The sequence below is a fragment of the Mustela nivalis genome (assembly GCF_964662115.1).
Source record: "Mustela nivalis genome assembly, chromosome: 1".
Classification (NCBI taxonomy): Eukaryota; Metazoa; Chordata; class Mammalia; order Carnivora; family Mustelidae; genus Mustela; species Mustela nivalis.
In genome coordinates this window covers 205,842,380-205,860,144 of record NC_139020.1, presented here as the reverse complement: position 1 = coordinate 205,860,144, position 17,765 = coordinate 205,842,380, and the positions used below count along the sequence as shown (strand labels likewise).

General features: G+C 40.7%; 1 protein-coding gene across 1 annotated transcript; it reads left to right on the top strand.

Annotated features, from left to right (window-relative positions):
• Positions 1–574: 574 nt before the first annotated feature.
• Positions 575–17,364, top strand: LOC309842424 (olfactory receptor 7A17-like; the record flags this gene model as incomplete). The annotated part of the gene is made up of 2 exons (XM_082686564.1): positions 575–739; positions 16,352–17,364. The coding sequence occupies exon 2, from the start codon at positions 16,369–16,371 to the stop codon at positions 17,362–17,364; it is 996 nt and encodes a 331-aa protein (XP_082542690.1). The 5' UTR covers positions 575–739; positions 16,352–16,368.
• Positions 17,365–17,765: the final 401 nt, after the last annotated feature.

Sequence of the window (17,765 nt, the reverse complement as noted above, 5' to 3'; positions counted from 1 at the left end):
TGTTCAGTCTCTTGCTCTGTTTTAACTCTGATCCATGTCTTACACTTTTCTTAATCCCCAGGATGTACATTAGTACCTCTGTATCCACCCCTGCTGTCCAAGTGTTTGCAAGATGCCTGAAGAGGCTAATGGTTGCGCCATGTTAAACAGACACCGTGTACAATGAAGGAGAAAGAGGTGCAAAACAGGAAAAGCATTGTGGGGGCTGGGGAATCCATGATCATGAGCCAACAGGAGAGGGTCCAGATGGGAGAAAGAAGAGATTTAGGGAAAATGGAATCTCTCTTCCAAATAAAGAGTTGCATATTCATTATGGGGTACTCTGGCTTAGTGAGACCCTCTACAGGGAGAGGACCTCCTTGTGGGATCAAAGAGTTTAATGGGATAAGAGATGATCATGGAATGCCCAGGTGGTGTCCTAATACCAACACTGGGACTAGTTTGCATTGTGTGTTTCTGACCAAGTCTTTCAATGGGAAGTGAGACAAAAGACTATTTCATTAATGAGACTCCTGGGAATTCAGCCTCTGTAGCCACAGAAATTGAAAATGTCTTTGCTGAACCCACTGACTTCATCTTTTCTAATCTCAGATGATACAAACACATAACTGTGCCTTCCAAAGCCTTCATGAATGGGACCATGTCTCTTCCTTTTCTGGGGGCATAACTTCCAACCTCATCAATCATCCATGGGAGAAAATGGGTCAGGGATCTCATACTGTTCTGTGATAACATCTGGGTGAGTCACAAGTGCTGGGGACCTGTTGTGTGGTGGGAAGGACCCCTTTTGTTGGTGATTATTGTTGGGGGATTGACAGGGACAAGTTAAGGAGAGTTTAATAAAGCTAAGGCCTGCCTGTTCAGACTTTGATTCTGGAGAGAAACTGGCTGCACTAAGCCACCTCTCTCTGAAATGTCTTCTCTGTAGTAATGTTTAATCATAGAGACTCCATTCCTCAACAGTCTTTCCTCTGTTTCATTGCTTGTTCTTTCATTTTTGAGAGTGACTGTTTATCACTATTCAGCCATTTGTTATTGTAGTCTTTCAACAAATATTTTTTCAGTATTTAACATACGGTAAACACTACCATTTAATTTGGGAATAAAAAAGATGTTTCTTCTCTCAAGGTACTTACTGTGTAAACAAATTGAGAGATGTAAAGATAAGTAAATGTGCTACCACGAGATTGCATTGAAATCTGTGGAAGTATCCCAAAACACTGACTTTATCTTTGAACATTTTTAAAAAATTATATTTTATTTATTTTCAGCATAACAGTATTCACTATTTTTTCCCCACACCCAGTGCTCCATGCAATCCATGCCCTCTATAATACCCACCACCTGGTACACCAACCTCTCACCCCCCCACCCCTTCAAAACCCCAAGATTATTTTTCAGAGTCCATAGTCTCTCATGATTCATCTCCCCTTCCAATTTACCCCAATCCCCTTCTCTCTAACTCCACATGTTTTCCATGCTATTTGTTATGCTCCACAAATAAGTAAAACCATATGATAATTGACTCTCTCTGCTTGACTGATTTCACTCAGCAGAATCTCTTCCAGTCCCGTCCATGTTGCTACAGAAGTTGGGTATTCATCTTTTCTGATGGAGGCATAATACTCCATAGTGTATATGGACCACATCTTCCTTATCCATTCCTCTGTTGAAGGGCATCTTGGTTCTTTCCACAGTTTGGCGACCGTGGCCATTGCTGTTATAAACATTGGGGTACATATGGCCTTTCTTTTCACTCCATATGTAACTTTGGGGTAAATACCCAGTAGTGCGATGGCAGGGTCATAGGGAAGTACTATTTTTAATTTCTTGAGGAATCTCCACACTGTTCTCCAAAATGGCCACACCAACTTGCATGCCCAACAGCAGTGTAAGAGGGTTCCCCTTTCTCCACATCCTCTCCAACACATGTTGTTTCCTGTCTTGCTAATTTTGGCCATTCCAACTGGTGTAAGGTGGATCTCAATGTGGTTTTAATTTGAACCTCCTTGATGGCTAGTGATGATGAACATTTTTTAATGTGTCTGATAGCCATTTGTATGTCTTCATTGGAGAAGTCTGTGTTCATATCTTCTGCCCAATTTTTGATATGATTGTCTGTTTTGTGCGTGTTGAATTTGAGGAGTTCTTTATGGATCCTGGATATCAACCTTTGTCTGTACTGTCATTTGCAAATATCTTCTCCCATTCCATGGGTTGCCTCTTTGTTTGTTGACTGTTTCATTTGCTGTGCTGAAGCTTTTGATCTTGATGAAGTCCCCAAAGTTCATGTTCGCTTTGTTTCCTTTGCCTTTGGAGACCTATCTTGAAAGAAGTTGCTATGGCTGATATCGAAGAGGTTACTGCCTATATTCTCCTCTAGAATTCTGATGGATTCCTGTCTCATGTTGAGGTCTTTTATCCATTTTGAGTTTATCTTTGTGTACGGTGTAAGAAAATGGTCGTGTTTCATTCTTCTACATTAGCTGCCCAGTTTTCCCAGCACCATTTACTGAAGAGACTGTCTTTTTTCCACTGTATATTTTTTCCTGTTTTGTCGAAGATTAATTGGCAATAGAGTAGAGGGTCCATATCTGGGCTCTCTACTCTGTTCCACTGGACTATGTGCCTGTTTTTAATCCAGTACCATGCTGTCTTGGTGATCACAGCTTTGTAGTAAAGCTTGAAATCAGGTAACGTGATGCCCCCAGTTTTATTTTTGTTTTTCAATATTTCCTTAGCGATTTGGGGTCTCTTCTGATTCCATACAAATTTTAAGATTATTTCCTCCAGTTCTATTACAAATACTTGAGGAATTATTTTAAATTTATTTTTTATTTATTTTCACCATAACAGTATTGATTATTTTTCCCCACACCTAGTGCAAATCGTGCCCTCTATAATAACCACCAACTTGTACCCCAACCTCCCCCCCCCAGTTCAAACCCCTCAGATTGTTTTTTAGAGTCCATAGTCTCTCATGTTCACCTCCCCTTCCAATTTCTCCCAACTCCCTTCTCTCTAACTCCCCATATTCTCCATGCTATTTGTTATGCTCCACAAATGAGTGAAACCATATTATAATTGACTCTCTCTGCTTGACTTATTTCACTCAGCATAATGTCTTCCAGTCCCGTCCAAAAGTTGGGTATTCATGCTTTCTGATGGAGGCATAATACTCCATACTGTATATGGACCACATCTTCCTTATCCATTCGTCTGTTAAAGGGCATCTTGGTTCTTTCCACAGTTTGGCGACCATGACCATTGCTGTTATAAACATTGGGGTACAATGGACCTTATTTTCACTCCATCTGTATCTTTGGGGTAAATATACAGGAGTGCAATAGCAGGGTCATAGGGAAGCTCTATTTTTAATTTCTTGAGGAATCTCTACACTGTCCTCCAAAGAGGCTGCACCAACTTGCATTCCCACCAACAGTGGAAGAGGGTTCCCCTTTTCCACAGCCCCTGCAACACATGTTGTTTCCTGTCTTGTTAATTTGGCCATTCTAACTGGTGTAAGGTGGTATCTCAATGTGGTTTTAATTTGAATCTCCGTGATGGCTAGTAATGATGAACATTTTTTCATGTGTCTGATAGCCATTTGTATGTCTTCTTTGGAGAAGTCTCTGTTCATATCTTCTGCCCATTTTTTGATATGATTGTCTGTTTTGTGAGTGTTGAGTTTGAGGAGTTCTTTATAGATCCTGGATATCAACCTTTTGTCTGTACTGTCATTTGCAAATACCTTCTCCCATTCCGTGGGTTGCCTCTTTGTTTTTTGGACTGTTTCCTTTGCTGCGCAGAAGCTTTTGATCTTTTTTATTTTTTTGGTGTTTTTTAAAAAATTAATTTATTTTTAGCATAACAATATTCATTATTTTTTCACCACACCCAGTGCTCCATGCAATCCGTGCCCTGTATAATACCCATCACCTGGTACCCCAACCTCCCACCCCCTGCCACTTCAAACCCCTCAGATTGTTTTTCAGAGTCCATAGCCTCTAATAATTCACCTCCTCTTCCAATTTACCCGAACTCCCCTCTCCACTCTAACTCCCCATGTCCTCCATGCTTATGTTTTGCTCCAAAAACAAGTGAAACCATATGATAATTGACTCTCTCTGCTTAAATTATTTCACTCAGCATAAACTCTTCCAGTCCTGTCCATGTTGCTACAAAAGTTGGGTATTCGCCCTTTCTGATGGAGGCATAATACTCCGTAGTGGATATGGACCACATTTTCCTTATCTATTCAACCGTGGAAGGGCATCTTGGTTCTTTCCATAGTTTGGCGACCGTGACCATTGCTGCTATAAACACTGGGGTACTGATGGCCCTTCTTTTCACGACATCTGTAACTTTGGGGTAAATACCCAGGAGTGCAATGGCAGGGTCATAGGGAAGTTCTATTTTTAATTTCTTGAGGAATCTCCACACTGTTTTCCAAAGAGGCTGCACCAACTTGCATTCCCACCAAAAGTGGAAGAGGGTTCCCCTCTCTCCACATCCTCTCCTACACATGATGTTTCCCGACTTGCTAATTTTGGCCATTCCACTGGTGTAAGGTGATATCTCAATGTGGTTTTTCTTATCTTTATTTTTTTAAATTTATTTTTTATTTTCAGCATAACAGTATTCATAATATGGCACCACATCCAGTGCTCCATGCAATCCGTGCCCTCTATAATACCCACCACCTGGTACCCTGACTTCCCAACCCCGGCCCCTTCAAAAGTCTCAGATTGTTTTTCAAAGTCCATAGTTTCTCATGGTTCACCTCTCCTTCCATTTTCCCCAACTACCTTCTCCTCTCTATATCCCCATGTCCTCCATGCTATTTGTTATGCTCCATAAATAAGTGAAACCATATGATTATTGACTTTCTCTGCTTGACTCATTTTACTCAGCATAATCTATTCCAGTCCGGTCCATGTTGCTACAAAAGTTGGGTATTCATGCTTTCTGAGGGAGGCATAATACTCCATAGTGTATATGGACCACATCTTCCTTATCCATTCCTCCGTTGAAGGTCATCTTGGTTCTTTCAACAGTTTGGCGACCATGACCATTGCTGCTATAAACATTGGGGAACAGATGACCCTTCTTTTCACTCCATCTGTATCTTTGGGGTAAATACCCAGTAGTGCAATGGCAGGGTCATTGGGAAGTTCTATTTTTAATTTCTCAATGTGGTTTTAATTTGAATCTCCCTGAGGGCTAATGATGATGAACATTTTTCATGTGTCTGATAGCCATTTGTATGTCTTGATTGGAGAAGTGTCTGTTCATATCTTCTGCCCATTGTTTGATATGTTTGTCTGTTTCGTGTGTGTTGAGTTTGAGGAGTTCATTATAGATCCCTGATATCAACCCTTTGTCTGTACTTTCATGTGCAAATATCTTCTCCCATTCCGTGGGTCGCCTCTTTGTTTTTTTGGCTGTTTTCTTTGCTGTGCAGAAGCTTTTGATTTTTTTTTTTAAGATTTTATTTATTTACTTGAGAGAGAGACAGTGAGAGAAAGCATGAATGAGGAGAAGGTCAGAGGGAGAAGCAGACTCCCCATGGAGCTGGGAGCCCGATTCGGGACTCGATCCCGGGACTCCAGGATCATGACCTGACCCGAAAGCAGTCGTCCAACCAACTGAGCCACCCAGGTGTCCCGAAGCTTTTGATTTTGATGAAGTCCCAAAAGTTTATTTTCGCTTTTGTTTCCTTTGTCTTTGGAGACATATCTTGAAAGAAGTTGCTCTGGCTGATATCGAAGAGATTACTGCCTATTTTTCCTCTAGGATTCTGATGGATTCCTGTCTCATGCTGAGGTCTTTTATCCATTTTGAGTTTATCTTTGTGTATGGTGTAAGAGAATGGTCCAGTTTCATTCTTCTACATATAGCTGCCCAGTTTTCCCAGCACCATTTATTGAAGAGACTGTCTTTTTTACACTGTATATTTTTTCCTGTTTTGTCGAAGATTAATTGACAATAGAGTTGAGGGTCCACAGTAGAGGCTCTCTACTCTGTTCTACTGGTCTATGTGGCTTTTTTTATGCCAGTACCATGCTGTCCTGGTGATCACAGCTTTTTAATAAAGCTTGAAATCAAGTAATGTGATGCCCCCAGCTTTATTTTTGTTTTTCAACATTTCCTTAGTGATTTGGGATCTCTTCTGATTTCATACAAATTTTAGGATTATTTTCTTCAGCTCTGTGAAGAATACCGGTGGAATTTTGATCGGAAAGGCATGAAAAGTATAGATTTCTCTAGGCAGTATAGACATTTAAACAATGTTTATTCTTCCGATCCAAGAGCATGGAATGGTCTTCCATCTATTTGTGTCGTCTTCAATTTCTTTCATGAGTGTAGTTCCTCAAGTATAGATCCTTTACCTCTTTGCTTAGTTTTCTTCTCAGGTATCTTATGGTTCATGGTGCTATAGTAAATGGAATTGATTCTCTAATTTCCCTTTCTGTATTTTCATTGTTAGTGTATAAGAAAGCCACTGATTTCTGCACATTGACTTTGTATCCCCCACGTTGCTGAATTGCTGTATGACTTCTAGTAGTTTGGCGGTGGAGTCTTTTGGGTTTTCCATATAAAGAATCATGACATCTGCAAAGAAAGAGAGTTTGACTTCTTCATTACCAATTTGGATAGCTTTTATTTCTCTTTGTTGTCTGATTGCTGTTGCTAGGACTTCTAATTCCATGTTGAACAAGAGTGGTGGAAGTGGGCATCTTTGTCTTGTTCCTGATCTCAATGGGAAGGCTGCAAGCTTTTTCCCATTGAGGGTGATATTTCCTGTGGGTCTTTCATAGACTTGATGAAGTTCAGGAATGTTCCCTCTATCCCTATACTTTGAAGCATTTTAATCAGGAATGGATGCTGGATTTTGTCAAATGCTTTTTCTGCATCAATTGAGAGGACCATATTAATTTGTTGTATCGCATTGATTGATTTGGGAATGTTGAATCATCCTTGTAGCCCAGTGATGAATCCCCCCTGATCATGGTGGATAATCTTTTTAATGTGCTGTTGGATCCTGTTGGCTAGGATCTTGTTGAGAATCTAGCATCCGTATTCTTCAGTGATATTGGTCTAAGATTCTCCTTTTTGGTACGGTCTTTGCCTGGTTTGGGGATCAGGGTAATGCTGGATTCATAGAAAGAGTCTGGAAGTTTTCCCTCTGCTTCAATGTAGGTGTTATTTCTTCTTTGAATGTTTGGTAGAATTCCCCAGGGAATCTGTCAGGTCCTGGGCTCTTGTTTTTTGGGAATATTTTGATCTGCTTCAATCTCGTTATTAGATATCCGTCTATTCAGGTTGTCTATTTCTTCCTGGTTCAATTTTGGTAGTTTATATTTTTCCAGGAATGCATCCATTTCATCTAGGTTGCTAAGCTTATTGGCATATCACTGTTGATAATAACTTCTGATGATTGTTTCTACTTCCTTGGTGTTCATTGTGATCTCTCCCTTTTCATTCATAATTTTATGAATTTGGGCTTTCTCTCTTTTATTTTGGATTAGTATGGCCAATGGTTTTTCGATCTTATTGATTCTTTCAAAAAACCAGCTTCTAGTTTGATTGATACGTTCTACTGTATCTCTGGTTTGATCTCAGCTCTAATCTTGATGATTTCCTTTCTTATGTGTGGAGTTGGTTTGATTTGTTTTTGATTCTCCAGTTCTTTAAGGTGTAGAAACAGCTGGTGTGTTCTGGATTTTTCAATTTTTTGAGGGAGGCTTGGATGGCTATGTATTTTCCCCTTAGGACCGCCTTTGCTGTATCCCATAGGTTTTGGACCGCATTGTCTTCATTCTCATTGGTTTCCATGAATTGTTTCAGTTCTTCCTTGATTTCCTGGTTGATCAAGCATTCTTTTTTTTTTTAATACATTTTATTGCCACCATTTTTATAAACATATATTTTTATCCCCAGGGGTACAGGTCTGTGAATCACCAGGTTTACACACTTCACAGCACTCACCAAAGCACATACCCTCCCCAATGTCCATAATCCCACCCCCTTCTCCCAAACCCCCTCCCCCCAGCAACCCTCAGTTTGTTTTGTGAGATTAAGAGTCACTTATGGTTTGTCTCCCTCCCAATCCCATCTTGTTTCTTTTATTCTTCCCCTACCCACTTAAGCCCCCATGTTGCATCACCACTTCCTCATATCAGGGAGATCATATGATAGTTGTCTTTCTCTGCTTGACTTATTTCGCTAAGCATGATACGCTCTAGTTCCATCCATGTAGTCGCAAATGGCAAGATTTCATTTCTTTTGATGGCTGCATAGTATTCCATTGTGTATATATACCACATCTTCTTGATCCATTCATCTGTTGATGGATATCTAGGTTCTTTCCATAGTTAGGCTATTGTGGACATTGCTGCTATAAACATTCGGGTGCATGTGCCCATTTGGATCACTACATTTGTATCTTTAGGGTAAATACCCAATAGTGCAATTGCTGGGTCATAGGGCAGTTCTATTTTCAACATTCTGAGGAACCTCCATGCTGTTTTCCAGAGAGGTTGCACCAGCTTGCATTCCCACCAACAGTGTAGGAGGGTTCCCCTTTCTCCACATCCTCGCCAGCATCTGTTATTTCCTGACTTGTTGATTTTAGCCATTCTGACTGGTGTGAGGTGATATCTCATTGTGGTTTTGATTTGTATTTCCCTGATGCCGAGTGATATGGAGCACTTTTTCATGTGTCTGTTGGCCATCTGGATGTCTTCTTTGCAGAAATGTCTGTTCATGTCCTCTGCCCATTTCTTGATTGGATTATTTGTTCTTTGGGTGTTGAGTTTGCTAAGTTCTTTATAGATTCTGGACACTAGTCCTTTATCTGATATGTCGTTTGCAAATATCTTCTCCCATTCTGTCAGTTGTCTTTTGATTTTGTTAACTGTTTCCTTTGCTGTGCAAAAGCTTTTGATCTTGATGAAATCCCAATAGTTCATTTTTTCCCTTGCTTCCCTTGCCTTTTGCGTTGTTCCTAGGAAGATGTTGCTGCGGCACTAGGAGCTGGTTCTTTGAAAGAATTAATAAAATTGATAAACCCCTGGCCCGACTTATCAAAAAGAAAAGAGAAAGGACCCAAATAAATAAAATTATGAATGAAAGAGGAGAGATCACAACTAACACCAAAGAAATACAAACTATTATAAGTACATACTATGAGCAACTCTACGGCAATAAATTTGACAATCTGGAAGAAATGGATGCATTCCTAGAAACATATAAACTACCACAACTGAACCAGGATGAAATAGAAAGCCTGAACAGACCCATAACCAGTAAGGAGATTGAAACAGTCATTAAAAATCTCCAAACAATCAAAAGCCCAGGGCCAGACGGCTTCCCGGGGGAATTTTACCAAACATTTAAAGAAGAACTAATTCCTATTCTCCTGAAACTGTTCCAAAAAATAGAAATGGAAGGAAAACTTCCAAACTCATTTTATGAGGCCAGCATCACCTTGATCCCAAAACCAGACAAGGATCCCACCAAAAAAGAGAGCTATAGACCGATATCCTTGATGAACACAGATGCGAAAATACTCAACAAAATACTAGCCAATAGGATTCAACAGTACATTAAAAAGATCCAAGCATTCTTAAGCAAGGTGGTCTTTAGCTTCCAGGTGTTTGAGTTCCTTTGGAACTTTTCCTTGTGATTGACCTCCAGTTTCAAAGCATTGTTTTCTGAGAATATGCAGGGAATCATCTCAGTCTTTTAGTATCAGTTGAGTCCTGATTTCTGACCCAGTATGTGGTCTATTCTGGAGAAGGTTCCGTGTGCACTTGAGAAGAATGAGTATTCTGTTGTTTTAGGGTGGCATCTTCTGTATATATCTATGAGGTCCATCTGGTCCAGTGTGTCATTCAATGCTCTTGTTTCTTTATTGATTTTCTGCTTCGATGATCTGTTCATTTCTAAGAGAGGTGTGTGAAGATCTCCTAAGATTAGTGTATTCATATCAATATGACTCTTTATCTTGATTAACAGTTTTCTTAAGTAATTGGCTGCTCCCATATTGGGAGCATAGATATTTACAATTGTTAGATCATCTTGGTGGATAGTCCCTTTAAGGATTTTGTAGTGTCCTTCTGTATCTCTGACTATGGTCTTTAGTTTGATGTCTAATTTATCTGATATGAGAATTGCTACCCCAGCCTTCTTTTGAGGCCCAATGGCATGAAAGATGCTTCTCCATTCCTTCACTTTCAGTCTGGGTGTATCTTTAGGTTCAAAATGGGTCTCTTGTAGACAACATATTGATGGGTTCTGTCGTTTTATCCAATCTGCATCCCTGTGCTGTTTTATCGGTGCATTTAGGCCATTCACATTGAGAGTGATTATTGATAGATACGTTTTTATTGACATCGAGTTACCTTTGAAGTCTTTCTTTCTGTAGACTGTGTCTGTATTTCTGTTCAATGCTATTCTTAGGATTTTTCCTCTTTTATAGAACTCCCTTAATATTTCAAGCAGTGTCGGCTTGGTGGTTGCATAGTCTTTTAAGCCTTGCCTGTCTTGAAAACTCTTTATCTCTCCATCCATTTTGAATGTCAGTCCTGCTGGATAAAGTATTCTTGGGTGCATGTTCTTTTCATTTAGTGACCTGAATATATCTTGCCAGCCTCTTCTGGCTTGCCACGTCTCTGTGGACAGGTCTGACATTATTCTGATGGGTTTCCCTCAATAAGTAAGGAGCCTCTTTGCCCTGGCGGCTTTCAAGAGATTATACCTACAATTATAATTCCTCAATTTGACTATCAGGAGTCGTGATCTTTTTTTGGAATGTATAATCTTGGGTGGAGACCGTTCAGCCTCTAGTACATGAATGCTGGTTCCATTTGCGAGATTGGGAAAATTTTCATGAAGGGCTTTTTCCACACTATCTTCTAGCCTTCTTTCTTTCTCCTCCCCTTCAGGGATTCCAATAATTCTGATGTTGGAACGCTTCATGGCATCATTTATTTCCCTGATTCTGTTTTCGTGGTTTCTAAGCTGTTTGTTCCAGGCTTCGTCCCGATTCTTTCTCTCTATCTGTTTTCCTCCAGATCACTAATTCTATCTTCTGTCTCAGTAACCCTAGCTTTGAGAGAGTTTAGATTAGATTGGAACTCATTGAGAGCATTGTGAACCTCCTCCCTGGTAGCTTTAAGCTCCGCCCTAACATTGTGAACATCCTGTCTGGTCGCTTTCAGTTCAGCCCTAATCAATTCTGTTTGGTCATCCATGGCTTTCTCCAACCTAGCTATTGCCTGGATAATTGTTAGCCTGAATTCTCTTTCTGACATATTGTCTATGTTGATAGCCGTTAGATCTGTTGCAGAAGTCCATCCTCTGTATTTTTCTTCTGTTGGGCATTCCTCCTCCTAGTCATTTTGGTGGGAGATGACTGAACAGATGAAGCTGGATGTATCAACTGTGGTGCAGTCAAGGTGCACCCTGGAACACTTCTGAGCAATCAGTATTCCCCACCCAAACCAGAGACAAAAGAAAAGAAAAAGAAAAAGAACAGAAGAAAAAGAGAGAGAGAGAGAGAGAGAAAGAGAGAGAGACAGGAAAGACAGGGAAGATGAAAAAGACGGTTCATCCCAGATGGGCCCCAAGGTAAGATTTATGAAGTAGACAAACAAAAAGAGATAAAAAGACTGATACAAGTATATGACAAGAGAAAAAAATATATGCAAATAAAGAAAGAACCTCGTCAAAAAGAACCACAAGTGTAAAATTTATATGCTATCAGGACAAACACAAAAAACACAGAAACACTGGTGGAAGAAGATGGGAGAGTTCTTATAAATTCTCAGTGTATGCGAGGAAGGTTGTTTTGATTCTTCCTGGATGTATCTTGATATCTTTGTTAAAGGACTCAACTTTCCTAAGAGAAAGGGGATTAAAAATTGGCTTACCTATAGGGGTAGTATTGATTGGGGAAAGGGGATTACTTTGAAGTTTAACTCTATATGAATATTAGAGGATAAAAATAAAAAGGAATAAACTAGACTAAACTAACCTAAATTTTTAAAAAAGGAATTCAAAAAATAAAAATGCAAAAGAAAAACATAGGTGTATGTATCAAAAAGTTCAGGTTAGAAAGGTATTATGGAATTTTATGTACTGTACAACTAGCTGTGATGGTAAATAGGTTAAAAAAATTACCTATGTGTAAAAAAAAATGAACTGGAATAGTGGGAACAAGTGAACAATACAAGTTTTCCTATGAAGTAGTGGTTGTTCTCTTGTAGTCCTTTTTTTTTTTTTTCTTTCTTGGTTTGTTTTCTGGGGGAGGGGCTTGCCACGTGGGTTGTCAGTCAATGATGTTTCCTGAGTTAAGTCCTCCTGCCCCCCCTCAAGGGGGTGGGCTCTGAGGAAACTGGTTTTCTTTTTCAGGCTTTTGTTCTCTGGCGGTTTTTATGCTTGTTCACTTTTTTTTTTCTCTCACCTTGACCGCCTTGGATGGTTTTTGTAGTTTTAGAGGAAAACAAACCGCACCCTGATCTCCCTCTCAGAGAGATGCCTCAGTCTGGGTGCTGAGCCTAAATAAGTTCCCCCTTGGCCGCTGGCAGAGCAGGTTCCAAGTTGCAGACCCTGGGGGCGCAGATATTTTGCTTGTACCCAAAGCCAAGGCAGTGGTAGCTGTCTGGGAGCTCCCGACCACCACAGAGGTTCCAAGCAGCAATGGCACACTGAGATTTTGGCACTGGCCTGGGCTGGGAGTGCCCGGCTTGCGTGCACTTTTTTCAGAGGCGGCTATGGGTGGGGCGCGCATCTTGGGCACTGAGAAAGGTGCTCCATAAGCACCAGGCTGGGCTTTTGCGCACCTCTGTCAGGGGAGAGTTTGGGGAGCGAGGCTTAGGCTTTGAAACAATGGCGCGGGTCAAAGAGCTCCAGCCGGGCCTTTGTAACTCAGGGGAGCATGAGAGACATGAGCGCGTATCTCAAGCTTTGTGGTAGGGCTCACACGTTCTGCTGACAGGCGTGGCTCCCACCCCCTCACAGGAACTAGAACCCACACATTCTCCAGTGCGCTGTTGGCTTAGGGACCAAGAGCTGGTTTCTCCGCCGCACTCTCTCTGCCTCAGCTCTGGCGAGGCTGTCCTGGGCTGGGGACTTAAGCCCCTGTCCTTAGCCACCCCGATTCCCACAATTTCCACCCCCCCCCCCCCACGATCCTTTGCTCTTTTGGAGTGCTTTCAACCAATTTCCAAGTTAATGCTGGTCCCCAGACGCAGGGCACTCTCGCTTGTATTGGGGTATTACTGTCCAACCTGTCGCCTCTGGTGCCTCCCTCCCCCTTTTGTTTATCTTCTGATATCAGTCCACCTTTCCCATTCCGCTTTACCTGCCCACTGGTGTCTTCTGCCCCTGTAGAGATCCAGAGGTGTATATTTCTGATCTCAGGCTGATTTCATGGGTGATTGGAGTTCTTGGGTATGTAATCAGCTCACTTTGGGGTACTGGCTGAAAAGGCGCCTCCTCCTTCTCACCCGCCATCTTGTCCTCTCCCCCTTTTTAAATTTTTTCAATTTCTTTATTTTCAGAAAAACAGTATTCAGTATTTTTTCACCACACCCAGTGCTCCATGCAATCCGTGCCCTCTATAATACCCACCACCTGGTACCCCAACCTCCCACCACCCCCGCCACTTCATACCCCTCAGATTGTTTTCAGAGTGGTTTTTATTTGAATCTCCCTAATGGCTAGTGATGATGAATGTTTTTTATGTGTCTTCATTGGAGAAGTGTCTGTTCATGTCTTCTCTCCATTTTTTGGACATGATTATCTGTTTTGTGTGTGTTGAGTTTGATTTGTATTTGTAACATTGTTGAACCATGTATTAGTCTATTGGTCTTTCTTGTTTTTAATTATGTTTTATTTTATAAAATACAATAACCTTCTTTAGGAACAGAAATCGTATACCTTCTTCCTTTCTAATTTTCATGCCTTCCCTTTCCTTCCTTTCCCTTTCCTTTCCTTTCCTTTCCTTCCCTTTTCTTTCTCTTTTCTCACCTTCCTTCCTCCCTCCCTCCTTTTCTCTGTCATCTTCTCCTTTTCCTCTCTCTTTCTTTCTTTCTTTCTTTCTTTCTTTCTTTCTTTCTTTCTTTCTTTCTTTCTTCTTCACTGGTTCATTGCTTTGTTTGTAATTTGGAAAGCTGTGTGTAAAGAAGTTATAAAAGCAGGCATTCTTGCCTTGTTCTTATCTTAGGGTTGTTTCACTTTCACTATTAAGAATAACATTGAAGGTGGGTTTTCATATGTGACCTATATCACATTGAGGAAGTTTCCTCTTGTTCTTAATTTTTCCAATGTTGCTATTATGAAATAATGCAGAATTTTGTCATTTTTTTCTACGTCAGTTGAGATAATCCTGCCTTTTATCCTTCATTCTGTTACTGTGGTGTATTACAGGGAGGGGTTTTAATAAATTAAACCATCCTTGCCTTCCAGGAATGCATCCCACTTGGTCGTAATGCATAATCCTTTTATACAGCATGAACAAAAGGCTGCTATATTCAGTTGTAATATTTAGTCAAAGATTCCCATGGAATGTTGATCTGTACTCCTCTTTTTTTGCAACGTCTTTGGCTTCAGTGTAAGTGCAGTACTGTCCTCTTGGAATAAAGTAGGAAGTGTTTGCCCTTTGAAATTTTTGGGAAGAGTTTGAGAAGGATTGGTGTTCATCCTTCTAATTCTGTGTGGATCTCATGATCTTTAATCATGACTACTCCATTAAAATGTTGAAATTATAAAATGCAATCCTCCTAGGAGAAAGAAGCTCTGTGGCTCATGGTATAGCCTTTCCTCTGCTTTCTAATACAGTTCTGCTTCAGCTACAAGGGGTACATAGTACTACAATACTGGAAAACACTGTATTTTTCCTTCTCTGCACTCTGTGCTTCCGTGCTTGCATGTGTGTGTGTGCATGTGTGTGTGTGCGTGTGTGTTTGTTGTGTGTGTGTGTGTGTGTGTGTGTGTGTCTGTGTCTGTATGTAGGGAATAGAGAAGTTATCATTATAGTACACACTGGTTAAACATTTAGAGCAAGCTGAAACTCTCTTAGGGAATAAAAAATGCAGACTGTAGAACAACTATAGACTAAGGATAGAGAGAGAAGGAGAAAGAATTATAGAGGAATGAATTTTTTTCCATTTGTATATATATTTCCATTTGTATATATTACAGAAAATATATAATATATATATGTACATATATGTATATACACGCATATATACACACAGACGTACATATATATGTACACACACACACACACACACACAGAATGACAATGTCCATTGCCTTAGAACATTTCCAAAGATGTAGGAGACTTTGACATCCTCTCTCTTCTACATCCAGCACCTGTTCTTTTGGTGTTACCTACCCTGCTCACAGCTTTCTCTTTGATGTTGCCCTACGGTTTCAGTGAGCTCTTGTCTAAGGCTCTTTGCACAGGCTCTTTCTCTGCCTTATGTGTTTTTCTCAAAATTATGTGCATGGTTCAAGAATCCACTATCCTCAGCTTTCCTGCTCAAAATCCCCTTATCAGAGAAGAGACACTGGAAAGTTTTCTCATCCATGTTGTACTACCCTGTCTTGCATTATTTTACTTATTAGTGAAAACCACCACTTGAAATGTCATTTGCTCACTCATTAATATTTTATTGCTCCCTCTGACACACACATATCAGACTCAATCTTGTTAAGGTCAAACACACATCACTAATTTATAATGTTCTCAACAGTGCTTGCCACAAGATAATTGGTTAAAATATTTGTCAAGTGAACAAAAAACATCTCAGGAAATTTATAGAGGACAGCAGTACTTTGGGTAAATATTTCAATTCAGGACTGCTAATTTTTTCAGTAACATGGAAAACATGGGCTTTTGAGGTCCTTGAAATTTTTAGCTTATTATTCTAGATGGATAGGTAATGTATGAGAATTAATGAGTGAAGCAATTTGAAAACAAAAATTTCACAAATCTCAGCATTTCTCTCTCTCTCTCTCTCTATCTCTCAGCCATCCTGAGAGATAGAGAGAGAGAGAGATAGACAAGATAGATGTGTGTGTGTGAGAGAGAGAGAGAGAGAGAGAACACAAATGGGCAGAGGAGGAGAAGGGGAGGAAGAGCATCTGACATAGCCTCTGCTCCCAGCAGAGTCCAGTGTGGGGGTTGAATTCACCACCAGGAGATCATGACCTAAGCTGAAATCAGGAGTTGGTTGCTGAAATGACTGAGCCCCCCAGGAACACCAGTCACAGCATTTCTTTTAATTCTGTGCTCACTGTTTGTGACTTTGTTATGCTCTTGTCTCTGTTCCAGCTGTTTTCAGCAGTTACATGGAACAAAGGAATCAAACTGCTGTTTCAGAATTTATCCTCCTGGGACTTTCAGAGGAGGGAGAACTGCAGCCACTGCTCCTGTGGCAGTTCCTGTCCATGTACCTGCTCACCTTCAGTGGGAACCTGCTCATCATCCTGGCCATTGTCACAGACTCCCGCCTCCACACACCCATGTACTTCTTCCTCTCCAACCTGTCCTTTGTAGACATCTGTTTCACCTCCACCACCATCCCCAAGATGCTGCTGAACCTCCAGACACAGAGCAAAGTGATCACCTATGCAGGCTGCCTCAGCCAGATATACTTTTTCATGGTTTTTGCTGGATTAGACAACTTTCTCTTGACAGTGATGGCCTATGACCGGTTTGCGGCCATCTGTCACCCACTGCACTACGTGGTTATCATGAACCCCATGTTCTGTGCTAGCCTTCTTCTGGCGTGCTGGGTGTTGAGTGTTCTGGACTCTCTATTACATGACTTACTGGTTTTGCAATTGTCCTTTTGTACGCAGTTAGAAATCCCTCACTTTTTTTGTGAACTTAATCAAGTGATCCACCTTGCTTGTTCTAACACCTTCTTCAATAGCCTGGCAATTTATCTTACAAATATACCACTGGCTTTTGTTTCACTCATTGGTATCCTTTTCTCTTACTCTAGAATTGTAACCTCTATTTTGAAAATTCCGTCTTCTGGGGGCAAGTATAAAGCATTTTCCACGTGTGGGTCTCACCTCCTGGTTGTCTCTTTATTCTATGGTACAGGCTTTGGGGTGTATCTTAGTTCTGCTATTTTGCAAAACTCGAGGACAACTTCCATAGCTTCAGTGATGTACACAGTGGTCACACCCATGCTGAACCCCTTCATCTATGGTCTGCGGAACAGAGATATAAAGATGGCGCTAAGAAAGCTCTTGAGCAGGAAGACATTCTCTGCACAGAAAGGTCCTTTGTTTCACAATAAAGATGTGAGTAAAAGGGCTCAAGACCCTCGATGACCCAGATCATAATTTTTGTATCAGTTCGTAAAAGATGATCTACAATTTATCTTTCTACACTAGTCAGTCTTTAATTTTTTCATACATAACAAGAAACTATCTGTTTATTTTTCTTTCAGTTCGAAGTTTAAAAAAAATTCCAGTTAGGAAGAGATTATGCTGAGTGAAATAAGTCAAGCAGAGAAAGTCAATTATCATATGGTTTCACTTATTTGTGGAGCAAAACAAATTGCATGGAGGACAAGGGGAGATGGAGAGGAGAGGGGGAATTGAGGGAAATTGGAAGGGGAGGTGAACCATGAGAGACTATGGTCTCTGAAAAAGAATCTGAGGGTTTTGAAAGGGCGGGGGGTGGGAGGTTGAGGGATCCAGGTGGTGGGTATTGGAGAGGGCACAGATAG